Genomic DNA, 13,472 nt, shown 5'->3' with positions numbered 1-13,472 from the left:
GGCCTGGAGAGGGTATTCAGTAAGGCCTGGAGAGGGTGTTCAGTAAGGCCTGCAGGGGTGTTCAATAAGGCCTGCTGGGGGTGTTTAGCAAGGCCTGGAGAGGGTATCAGTAAGGGCTGGAGAGGGTGTTCAGTAAGGCCCGGAGAGGGTATTCAGTAAGGCCTGGAGAGGGTGTTCAGTAAGGCCTGGAGAGGGTATTCAGCAAGGCCTGGAGAGGGTATACAGTAAGGCCTGGAGAGGGTATTCAGCAAGGCCTGGAGAGGGTATTCAGTGAGGCCTGGAGAGGGTATACAGTAAGGCCTGGAGAGGGTATTCAGCAAGGCCTGGAGAGGGTATTCAGTAAGGCCTGGAGAGGGTATTCAGTGAGGCCCGGAGAGGGTATTCAGCAAGGCCTGGAGAGGGTATTCAGTAAGGCCTGGAGAGGGTGTTCAGTTAGGCCTGGAGAGGGTGTTCAGTTAGGCCTGGAGAGAGTGTTCAGTTAGGCCTGGAGAGGGTATTCAGTAAGGCCTGGAGAGGGCGTTCAGTAAGGCCTGCAGGGGCTGTTTAGTAACAGGTACTAGGAAGATGGGTGTCTGGGTATACTCACTAGGGAGGTTTAGTTGGGCCCTGATTCTCATGGTGGAGCAAGGTTTAGACAGCTCGAGGACGGCCTGCTCTGCTGTTATGCCGCGAAAGTCCAAGCCATTGTACTGAAATGGGAAGGTCAAAGCTCAACACTCAAGGGACATGCAAATCCAATAAACTGCGGCAGTACAAACTGTTCACTGCAACACTAGGCACAGCACCACATGTGGGGGTGGGAATCATATTGATGCCAGGAAATTGAAATCAGAAGGTAAAACTCAACAAAATTGTCATAAAAAGGTTGGTACTTTTCAGTGAAAATAGACATAACTTGTTCACATCTGAGAAATTATGAGAGCAAAACTTGTAAAATCCTGACTCAGCAATATTTCAGCTACTAGCAGTGAATATTTCAGGCTGACAACTGATGCTCGCTATGAGAACACTATTACAGCTGTGCAGTCTATCCACTGTATGTCCTCGGTCTGTCCTCGGCTGTCCACAGTCTGTATAGGGTCTGTACAGGGTCTGTCCACTGTCTGCACAGAGTCTGTATACGGCCTGTATCGGGTCTGTCCATGTTCTGTATCGGGTCTGTCCGTGTTCTGTATGCGGTCTGTCCACAGTATGCATTCACTCTGTACATTGTCCTCGATCTATCCATGTTCTGTATACGGTCTGTCCACAGTATGCATACGCTCTGTACATTGTCCTCGATCTGTCCATGTTCTGTATACGGTCTGTCCACAGTATGCATTCACTCTGTACATTGTCCTCGATCTGTCCATGTTCTGTATACGGTCTGTCCACAGTATGCATACGCTCTGTACATTGTCCTCGATATATCCATGTTCTGTATACGGTCTGTCCACAGTATGCATTCACTCTGTACATTGTCCTCGATCTGTCCATGTTCTGTATATGGTCTGTCCACAGTATGCATACACTCTGTACATTGTCTGTATAGGGTCTATACTGGGTCTGTACACGGTCTTTACAGGGTCTGTCCACGGTCTGTACATGGTGTGTCCAGTCTGTCCAGGGTCTCTCCTTGGTCTGTATACGGTCTGTCCATGGTCTATCCACAGTCAGTCTACAGTCTGTCCTCTGTCTGTCCAAGGTCTGCACATGGTCTGTACAGGATCTGTCCACGGTCTGGACATGTTCTGTACAGGATCTGTCCATGGTCTCTCCTTGGTCTGTATACAGTCTGTCCATGGTCTATCCACAGTCAGTCTACAGTCTGTCCTCTGTCCACAGTCTGTCCAAGGTCTGCACAGGGTCTGTACATGGTCTGTACAGGATCTGTCCACGGTCTGTACATGTTCTGTACAGGATGTGTCCATGGTCTCTCCTTGGTCTGTATAGGGTCTATCAGTGGTCTCTCCTTGGTCTGTATACGGTCTGTCCACGAGGCTGGTACAAACAAGTGGGTAACAGAACAAGCACTGATCCATGCAGTGTGGGGAGCAGGACACAAACTTGGGCTGGTAACACTGCACAGCCACATGATCCCCATGTTAGCTGGCTCATACAAGCATTCAGTACTGGGATCTACATGCACATAGTTTATTTGTACAACACCAAGATGGAGATTTGACTGAGAAACATGCTCATTTCCTGTAAGCAAAGCCATGTGTAAATTTCATCACAGTACTCAGTAGCCATGCTCATCATCGAGCTTGTGATATGATATTAATAATAATGATAATAATAGGCCATTTATATTGCGCATGTTTCCACACCACTCAGGGGCATACTTAGAGCGTTATTATTATTACAGAACTGATAAACAAGGGATGCTTCAGCCTTTGTGTAGACTGCGTACCTCGAGGATCTGGTCTCCACGCTGCAGTGTGTTGTTCACGTCATTGGTGTTGGTCTGCGGTGGCTCATGTACAAAGATGCCGGGTAGCGTTGCCGCCCACAATACTGAAGCCAATACTGGTGTTCCTCTTCTTCAGAGTTAGGTATCGAGGCCGCTCACACATGTTGTCTGAGCTGAAAATTCATGCGCTACATTAGTAACAAACATGTCACTACCTTGATCTCGGCGCTTCTCATTGACACCACAAAACTCTATAACCTAACCTAAGTTATTTTACCATCATATGGTATCATTCTTCTATGCAATCTCATCAAAATCAGACCTAATACACCGATACCATACCTCTCTCTACCAAGATCTAAAGTCATGTGAGGTGAACTTTCTAATCAGCGTCACAGCTTCTAAATTCCTGGTACGAGTGAGCAATGCATTCAGACAAACATATCTGATTTCTGCATCTCAAAAACGATAATACATGAAATTGGGAAAATTGCACAAGAATATATCCATGTCATTCTACTGTAATCACCATGGCATCTATACCCATAAGACTATAAGGGCGTATTTGTGTTCTGTGATTTATTTCACTAAGATCAATATTTGTGAAACCAATTCATTTTAGAAATCTGATGGGCCAGGAACCCATCACTTGGATTGTAGGTTCAGAGTTCATTTACTTATGCGATCTCCTGTGGAGGTGTCCTAAGATCCTGATGCATAAAGGTATTGTATTGATGCAAGGATCTGATGAGATTGCTAATACAGTTACTGGTCGTGGCATGTGGGTGAAGGTGTGTGTGACATGGACGTACCTGCTTGTCTTTCCCCCTGAGGGTGGCATGTGGGTGAAGGTGTGTGACATGGATGTACCTGCTTGTCTTTCCCCGTGAGGGTGGCATGTGGGTGAAGGTGTGTGACATGGACGTACCTGCTTGTCTTTCCCCGTGAGGGTGGCATGTGGGTGAAGGTGTGTGACATGGACGTACCTGCTTGTCTTTCCCCGTGAGGGTGGCATGTGGGTGAAGGTGTGTGACATGGACGTACCTGCTTGTCTTTCCCCGTGAGGGTGGCATGTGGGTGAAGGTGTGTGACATGGACGTACCTGCTTGTCTTTCCCCGTGAGGGTGGCATGTGGGTGAAGGTGTGTGACATGGACGTACCTGCTTGTCTTTCCCCGTGAGGGTGGCATGTGGGTGAAGGTGTGTGACATGGACGTACCTGCTTGTCTTTCCGTGTGAGGGTGACATGTGGGTGATGGTGTGTGACATGGATGTACCTGCTTGTCTTTCCGTGTGAGGGTGGCATGTGGGTGAAGGTGTGTGACATGGACGTACCTGCTTGTCTTTCCCCGTGAGGGTGACATGTGGGTGAAGGTGTGTGACATGGACGTACCTGCTTGTCTTTCCGTGTGAGGGTGGCATGTGGGTGAAGGTGTGTGACATGGATGTACCTGCTTGTCTTTCCCCGTGAGGGTGGCATGTGGGTGAAGGTGTGTGACATGGATGTACCTGCTTGTCTTTCCCCGTGAGGGTGGCATGTGGGTGAAGGTGTGTGACATGGACGTACCTGCTTGTCTTTCCGTGTGAGGGTGACATGTGGGTGAAGGTGTGTGACATGGACGTACCTGCTTGTCTTTCCCCCTGAGGGTGGCATGTGGGTGAAGGTGTGTGTGACATGGATGTACCTGCTTGTCTTTCCCCGTGAGGGTGGCATGTGGGTGAAGGTGTGTGACATGGATGTACCTGCTTGTCTTTCCCCGTGAGGGTGGCATGTGGGTGAAGGTGTGTGACATGGACGTACCTGCTTGTCTTTCCGTGTGAGGGTGACATGTGGGTGAAGGTGTGTGACATGGACGTACCTGCTTGTCTTTCCCCGTGAGGGTGACATGTGGGTGAAGGTGTGTGACATGGACGTACTTGCTTGTCTTTCCGTGTGAGGGTGGCATGTGGGTGAAGGTGTGTCACATGGATGTACCTGCTTGTCTTTCCCCGTGAGGGTGGCATGTGGGTGAAGGTGTGTGACATGGATGTACCTGCTTGTCTTTCCCCCTGAGGGTGGCATGTGGGTGAAGGTGTGTGTGACATGGATGTACCTGCTTGTCTTTCCCCGTGAGGGTGGCATGTGGGTGAAGGTGTGTGACATGGATGTACCTGCTTGTCTTTCCCCGTGAGGGTGGCATGTGGGTGAAGGTGTGTGACATGGACGTACCTGCTTGTCTTTCCGTGTGAGGGTGACATGTGGGTGAAGGTGTGTGACATGGACGTACCTGCTTGTCTTTCCCCGTGAGGGTGACATGTGGGTGAAGGTGTGTGACATGGACGTACTTGCTTGTCTTTCCGTGTGAGGGTGGCATGTGGGTGAAGGTGTGTGACATGGATGTACCTGCTTGTCTTTCCCCGTGAGGGTGGCATGTGGGTGAAGGTGTGTGACATGGACGTACCTGCTTGTCTTTCCCCCTGAGGGTGGCATGTGGGTGAAGGTGTGTGACATGGACGTACCTGCTTGTCTTTCCCCCTGAGGGTGGCATGTGGGTGAAGGTGTGTGACATGGACGTACCTGCTTGTCTTTCCCCGTGAGGGTGACATGTGGGTGAAGGTGTGTGACATGGATGTACCTGCTTGTCTTTCCCCGTGAGGGTGACATGTGGGTGAAGGTGTGTGACATGGACGTACCTGCTTGTCTTTCCCCCTGAGGGTGGCATGTGGGTGAAGGTGTGTGACATGGACGTACCTGCTTGTCTTTCCGTGTGAGGGTGGCATGTGGGTGAAGGTGTGTGACATGGACGTACCTGCTTGTCTTTCCCCGTGAGGGTGGCATGTGGGTGAAGGTGTGTGACATGGACGTACCTGCTTGTCTTTCCGTGTGAGGGTGGCATGTGGGTGAAGGTGTGTGACATGGACGTACCTGCTTGTCTTTCCGTGTGAGGGTGGCATGTGGGTGAAGGTGTGTGACATGGACGTACCTGCTTGTCTTTCCCCGTGAGGGTGGCATGTGGGTGAAGGTGTGTGACATGGACGTACCTGCTTGTCTTTCCCCGTGAGGGTGGCATGTGGTTGAAGGTGTGTGACATGGACGTACCTGCTTGTCTTTCCCCGTGAGGGTGACATGTGGGTGAAGGTGTGTGACATGGATGTACCTGCTTGTCTTTCCCCGTGAGGGTGACATGTGGGTGAAGGTGTGTGACATGGACGTACCTGCTTGTCTTTCCGTGTGAGGGTGGCATGTGGGTGAAGGTGTGTGACATGGACGTACCTGCTTGTCTTTCCCCGTGAGGGTGACATGTGGGTGAAGGTGTGTGACATGGACGTACCTGCTTGTCTTTCCCCGTGAGGGTGACATGTGGGTGAAGGTGTGTGACATGGACGTACCTGCTTGTCTTTCCCCGTGAGGGTGACATGTGGGTGATGGTGTGTGACATGGATGTACCTGCTTGTCTTTCCGTGTGAGGGTGACATGTGGGTGAAGGTGTGTGACATGGACGTACCTGCTTGTCTTTCCCCGTGAGGGTGGCATGTGGGTGAAGGTGTGTGACATGGATGTACCTGCTTGTCTTTCCCCGTGAGGGTGGCATGTGGGTGAAGGTGTGTGACATGGATGTACCTGCTTGTCTTTCCCCGTGAGGGTGGCATGTGGGTGATGGTGTGTGACATGGATGTACCTGCTTGTCTTTCCGTGTGAGGGTGACACGTGGGTGATGGTGTGTGACATGGATGTACCTGCTTGTCTTTCCGTGTGAGGGTGGCATGTGGGTGATGGTGTGTGACATGGATGTACCTGCTTGTCTTTCCGTGTGAGGGTGACACGTGGGTGATGGTGTGTGACATGGATGTACCTGCTTGTCTTTCCCCGTGAGGGTGACATGTGGGTGAAGGTGTGTGACATGGATGTACCTGCTTGTCTTTCCCCGTGAGGGTGGCATGTGGGTGAAGGTGTGTGACATGGACGTACCTGCTTGTCTTTCCCCGTGAGGGTGGCATGTGGGTGAAGGTGTGTGACATGGACGTACTTGCTTGTCTTTCCCCGTGAGGGTGGCATGTGGGTGATGGTGTGTGACATGGACGTACCTGCTTGTCTTTCCGTGTGAGGGTGGCATGTGGGTGATGGTGTGTGACATGGATGTACCTGCTTGTCTTTCCCCGTGAGGGTGGCATGTGGGTGAAGGTGTGTGACATGGACGTACCTGCTTGTCTTTCCGTGTGAGGGTGGCATGTGGGTGAAGGTGTGTGACATGGACGTACCTGCTTGTCTTTCCGTGTGAGGGTGGCATGTGGGTGAAGGTGTGTGACATGGATGTACCTGCTTGTCTTTCCCCGTGAGGGTGGCATGTGGGTGAAGGTGTGTGACATGGACGTACCTGCTTGTCTTTCCGTGTGAGGGTGGCATGTGGGTGAAGGTGTGTGACATGGATGTACCTGCTTGTCTTTCCCCGTGAGGGTGGCATGTGGGTGAAGGTGTGTGACATGGATGTACCTGCTTGTCTTTCCGTGTGAGGGTGGCATGTGGGTGAAGGTGTGTGACATGGACGTACCTGCTTGTCTTTCCCCGTGAGGGTGGCATGTGGGTGAAGGTGTGTGACATGGATGTACCTGCTTGTCTTTCCGTGTGAGGGTGGCATGTGGGTGAAGGTGTGTGACATGGATGTACCTGCTTGTCTTTCCCCGTGAGGGTGACATGTGGGTGAAGGTGTGTGACATGGATGTACCTGCTTGTCTTTCCCCGTGAGGGTGGCATGTGGGTGAAGGTGTGTGTGACATGGACGTACCTGCTTGTCTTTCCCCCTGAGGGTGACATGTGGGTGAAGGTGTGTGACATGGATGTACCTGCTTGTCTTTCCCCGTGAGGGTGGCATGTGGGTGAAGGTGTGTGACATGGACGTACCTGCTTGTCTTTCCGTGTGAGGGTGACATGTGGGTGAAGGTGTGTGACATGGACGTACCTGCTTGTCTTTCCGTGTGAGGGTGGCATGTGGGTGATGGTGTGTGACATGGACGTACCTGCTTGTCTTTCCCCGTGAGGGTGGCATGTGGGTGAAGGTGTGTGACATGGATGTACCTGCTTGTCTTTCCCCCTGAGGGTGACATGTGGGTGAAGGTGTGTGACATGGACGTACCTGCTTGTCTTTCCCCGTGAGGGTGGCATGTGGGTGAAGGTGTGTGACATGGACGTACCTGCTTGTCTTTCCCCGTGAGGGTGGCATGTGGGTGAAGGTGTGTGACATGGATGTACCTGCTTGTCTTTCCCCGTGAGGGTGGCATGTGGGTGAAGGTGTGTGACATGGACGTACCTGCTTGTCTTTCCCCGTGAGGGTGGCATGTGGGTGAAGGTGTGTGACATGGATGTACCTGCTTGTCTTTCCCCGTGAGGGTGGCATATGGGTGAAGGTGTGTGACATGGACGTACTTGCTTGTCTTTCCCCCTGAGGGTGGCATGTGGGTGATGGTGTGTGACATGGACGTACCTGCTTGTCTTTCCGTGTGAGGGTGACATGTGGGTGAAGGTGTGTGACATGGATGTACCTGCTTGTCTTTCCCCGTGAGGGTGGCATGTGGGTGAAGGTGTGTGACATGGATGTACCTGCTTGTCTTTCCGTGTGAGGGTGACATGTGGGTGAAGGTGTGTGACATGGATGTACCTGCTTGTCTTTCCCCGTGAGGGTGACATGTGGGTGAAGGTGTGTGACATGGACGTACCTGCTTGTCTTTCCCCCTGAGGGTGGCATGTGGGTGAAGGTGTGTGACATGGACGTACCTGCTTGTCTTTCCCCGTGAGGGTGGCATGTGGGTGAAGGTGTGTGACATGGATGTACCTGCTTGTCTTTCCGTGTGAGGGTGGCATGTGGGTGATGGTGTGTGACATGGATGTACCTGCTTGTCTTTCCCCGTGAGGGTGGCATGTGGGTGAAGGTGTGTGACATGGACGTACCTGCTTGTCTTTCCCCCTGAGGGTGGCATGTGGGTGAAGGTGTGTGACATGGACGTACCTGCTTGTCTTTCCCCGTGAGGGTGGCATGTGGGTGAAGGTGTGTGACATGGATGTACCTGCTTGTCTTTCCGTGTGAGGGTGGCATGTGGGTGATGGTGTGTGACATGGATGTACCTGCTTGTCTTTCCCCGTGAGGGTGGCATGTGGGTGAAGGTGTGTGACATGGACGTACCTGCTTGTCTTTCCCCGTGAGGGTGACATGTGGGTGAAGGTGTGTGACATGGACGTACTTGCTTGTCTTTCCCCGTGAGGGTGGCATGTGGGTGAAGGTGTGTGACATGGATGTACCTGCTTGTCTTTCCCCGTGAGGGTGGCATGTGGGTGAAGGTGTGTGACATGGACGTACCTGCTTGTCTTTCCCCGTGAGGGTGGCATGTGGGTGAAGGTGTGTGACATGGACGTACCTGCTTGTCTTTCCCCGTGAGGGTGGCATGTGGGTGAAGGTGTGTGACATGGATGTACCTGCTTGTCTTTCCCCGTGAGGGTGGCATGTGGGTGAAGGTGTGTGACATGGACGTACCTGCTTGTCTTTCCGTGTGAGGGTGGCATGTGGGTGATGGTGTGTGACATGGACGTACCTGCTTGTCTTTCCCCGTGAGGGTGGCATGTGGGTGAAGGTGTGTGACATGGATGTACCTGCTTGTCTTTCCCCGTGAGGGTGGCATGTGGGTGAAGGTGTGTGACATGGACGTACCTGCTTGTCTTTCCCCGTGAGGGTGGCATGTGGGTGAAGGTGTGTGTGACATGGACGTACCTGCTTGTCTTTCCCCCTGAGGGTGGCATGTGGGTGAAGGTGTGTGACATGGACGTACCTGCTTGTCTTTCCCCGTGAGGGTGGCATGTGGGTGAAGGTGTGTGACATGGACGTACCTGCTTGTCTTTCCCCGTGAGGGTGACATGTGGGTGAAGGTGTGTGACATGGACGTACCTGCTTGTCTTTCCCCGTGAGGGTGACATGTGGGTGAAGGTGTGTGACATGGATGTACCTGCTTGTCTTTCCCCGTGAGGGTGACATGTGGGTGATGGTGTGTGACATGGACGTACCTGCTTGTCTTTCCCCGTGAGGGTGACATGTGGGTGATGGTGTGTGACATGGACGTACCTGCTTGTCTTTCCCCGTGAGGGTGACATGTGGGTGAAGGTGTGTGACATGGATGTACCTGCTTGTCTTTCCCCGTGAGGGTGACATGTGGGTGAAGGTGTGTGACATGGACGTACCTGCTTGTCTTTCCGTGTGAGGGTGACATGTGGGTGATGGTCAGGGGAGACTTGTCTCCCTCTAAAGAGCTGGTGATCGTCCCGGCAACTGATGGCATCGACCCTGTGCTGGACGACTCATGTGGCTCACGATATTCTGGAGGCAAAATAAACTCAACTTTATCCAGGTTGATATCAATTCACAGATATGTCAGTATGAGAAACAAGTATCAATCTGGTGGTAACTGTATGGATAACTGAAGTCAACCTGGTGGTATTTTTATGGATTACTGAAGTCAACCTGGTGGTATTTGTATGGATAACTGAAGTCAATCTGGTGGTAACTGTATGGAAAATTGAAGTCAATCTGGTGGTAACTGTACGGATAACTGAAGTCACTCTGGTGTATGGATTACTGAAGTCAACCTGGTGGTATTTGTATGGATAACTGAAGTCAATCTGGTGGTAAGTGTATGGATAACTGAAGTCAATCTGGTGGTAACTGTATGGATAACTGAAGTCAATCTGGTGGTAACTGTATGGATAATTGAAGTCAATCTGGTGGTAACTGTATGATTAACTGAAGTCAATCTGGTGGTAACTGTATGATTAACTGAAGTCAATCTGGTGGTGCCTGAATGGATAGCTAAATGATTTCAGATAAAAGTGCTGAACTTACTGTCTGGATTGTACTGGACCCTCATGATGAGGTTATCTCCGCACTGCTTCAGCACGGTCAGCGCGTGGGCGTAGGAGGCCGTTCTCATGTTGATACCGCAAACCTGAGAATGGTGCACAAAGGAGTACAGAGATCTACACACAAGTGAGTACAGCCCTACATCTCCCCAGTTTCTTTGGGAACTACAGGTGGGTGGCAACCATCACATCGTGTTCAATAAAACGAACTTGGGATGACTCGCACCAGGTGATGCCAGTGATAAATGTACTTTCGTAATTTGGACAGACACAAGGAGAATGAGGAGCAAATAAACAAAAGCCCAGGGGTGACTATTGGGGCTGTTTTCACTATTGGAAGTAAACCAACTTAAAGGTTTGATTATGATATTATTGAATGTAATAGTAATGAATAAAGTAATGCTGACAATCCCAAAGTTGGACATTTTCCTCCCTGGAAGCTACTCAAACCAAAGGGAGGTAACTCTTATCTGAAGTTCGACAATACTATCGACAATACTATTGGTATTTTCACATTCCTGTCAAAATGGTACAATCATAGGGCAAACAACTGCAATACATCGATAGTGTGATACATTGTTACACTCCTTGCGCTTACTTCACTAAACAGTAGTGTGCCACATATAACTCCCACGAACACATCTAGACATCCATAGAAGGAACTGTGGCACACTTGAAAGAAAACACATTTGTGACATTTCTATTCCTCAGAGAGCGAACTGAGGCAGTTAAGACTCAAAAACATCTCTGTCGCCTTCCATTTGTTTGTTTTGTTTGTTGTTTAACGTCACACTTAGCAATATTCCAGCTATATGACAGAGGTCTGTAAATAATTCAGTGATTGATATCATGGGCAACAATCCATGCAAGCCTGACCACCCGATCCCATTAGTCGCCTCCTACGACAAGCATGGGTTGCTGAAGACCTATTCTACCACGGATCTTCATGTCTTCCAGTTCTCCGAAGATCCTGCTGTGTTTGTGCCGGTCTCACTCACCTCTAGGAGTTGGTCACCAGGAACCAGACCCGCCTGGGCAGCAAGACTCTTCTCATTCACGGAGGAAATAAATATTCCACCAGACGGACCCGCATTGATTTGAATGCCGAATTGTTCTGCTGTCTTCTGAATGGTAATTGTCCTCATGTCTAGAGGCCGTGGTCTACAGGCAAAAGAACATGTTGTTAACCCTACAAAACATTGTGTAAAGCAAAGACATTTAAAAGTTATCACACACAATACACACAATCACCATCTACAGGATCAGCTGTGAGTGAGTCAACATGGGACCTGCACATCACAAACACTCGGGGAAACCAAAAGTCACACAGGTCGTTGATGTTGACCAATTTGTTACAACAGACAAGGTAAGAATTCATGATTCCAACCCACAACAGGAGCTTGAGCTGGGATTTATCTAGACCTGATATTTTGCTCCAAGTCGGCAGTAAATCACAGTAAAAATTCCCAATTTGAATAGAAAATCCTTGTTGTTGCTTACTTCTTGCGTCTGGGAAACTCCTCTGACAACCAGGGTTCAAACTTGAGTAGAGACGACCCTGGACTGCTTGGTCCGGACACTGAAACACAGGCAGGACACACAACTATCAGTAACACACCACTTCAAACACAGTCTCTCTAACACAGGCAGGACACACAACTATCAGTAACATGGCACTTCAAACACAGTCTCTCTAACACAGGCAGGACACACAACTATCAGTGACACACCACTTCAAACACAGTCTCTCTAACACAGGCAGGACACACAACTATCAGTGACACACCACTTCAAACACAGTCTCTCTAACACAGGCAGGACACACAACTATCAGTAACACACCACTTCAAACACAGTCTCTCTAACACAGGCAGGACACACAACTATCAGTAACACACCCCTTCAAACACAGTCTCTCTAACACAGGCAGGACACACAACTATCAGTAACACACCACTTCAAACACATTTTCTCTAACACAGGCAGGACACACAACTATCAGTAACACACCACTTCAAACACAGTGTCTCTAACACAGGCAGGACACACAACTATCAGTAACACACCCCTTCAAACACAGTCTCTCTAACACAGGCAGGACACACAACTATCCGTTACACACCACTTCAAACACAGTCTCTCTAACACAGGCAGGACACACAACTATCAGTTACACACCACTTCAAACACAGTCTCTCTAACACAGGCAGAACACACAACTATCAGTGACACACCACTTCAAACACAGTCTCTCTAACACAGGCAGGACACACAACTATCCGTTACACACCCCTTCAAACATAGTCTCTCTAACACAAGCAGGTCACACAACTATCAGTTACACACCCCTTCAAACAAACTCTCTCTAACACAGGCAGGACACACAACTATCAGTTACACACCACTTCAAACACAGTCTCTCTAACACAGGCAGGACACACAACTATCAGTTGCACACCCCTTCAAACACAGTCTCTCTAACACAGGCAGGACACACAACTATCAGTAACACACCACTTCAAACACAGTCTCTCTAACACAGGCAGGACACACAACTATCAGTAACACACCACTTCAAACACAGTCTCTCTAACACAGGCAGGAGACACAACTATCAGTAACACACCACTTCAAACACAGTCTCTCTAACACAGGCAGGACACACAACTATCAGTTATACACCACTTCAAACACAGTCTCTCTAACACAGGCAGAACACACAACTATCAGTGACACACCACTTCAAACACAGTCTCTCTAACACAGGCAGGACACAAAACTATCAGTTACACACCCCTTCAACCACAGTCTCTCTAACACAGGCAGGACACACAACTATCCGTTACACACCACTTCAAACACAGTCTCTCTAACACAGGCAGGACACACAATCATTACACAGAAAGATCAGCTGTATATATGTCTGTATCATTTTTAACTATGGCCATATTATAACTAAATATTTAACTCATTTCAGCACAAATTCAAAGGCTGTGTATAGTGTTGAGAAAACTAGAAACATAAAAGGGGCGAGCCGGGATTCAAACTCACAATCAAAGAATTCTTGTGTGCCAAGGGACGCAACTCTACACAGGGAATTGCAGTGCCTTAAGCTGTGAACATTTATGTGAACAGAGATAAACTCTGTTAATCAGAACGAAACCACCCCAAAGAAAAAGTGCATACAAACAACTTTCCAGTTTTC

The 13,472-nt window shown here is 49.7% G+C and overlaps 1 protein-coding gene across 1 annotated transcript in view; it reads right to left on the bottom strand.

Moving 5' to 3' along the window:
* The window catches only part of LOC139469420 (disks large homolog 5-like), a 63,382-nt gene that overhangs the window by 19,152 nt on the left and 30,758 nt on the right, over positions 1-13,472 (bottom strand). Inside the window, 7 exon segments of the mRNA XM_071251584.1 lie at positions 587-689; positions 2,393-2,473; positions 2,475-2,565; positions 9,593-9,728; positions 10,251-10,353; positions 11,266-11,428; positions 11,768-11,846. Of these exon segments, the coding sequence (XP_071107685.1) occupies positions 587-689; positions 2,393-2,473; positions 2,475-2,565; positions 9,593-9,728; positions 10,251-10,353; positions 11,266-11,428; positions 11,768-11,846 (756 nt within the window).

This window comes from Haliotis cracherodii, unplaced genomic scaffold (assembly GCF_022045235.1).
Source record: "Haliotis cracherodii isolate W230 unplaced genomic scaffold, xgHalCrac1.p SCAF_2, whole genome shotgun sequence".
In the NCBI taxonomy this organism is placed as follows: Eukaryota; Metazoa; Mollusca; class Gastropoda; order Lepetellida; family Haliotidae; genus Haliotis; species Haliotis cracherodii.
This window is presented reverse-complemented; position numbering and strand designations above follow the sequence as displayed.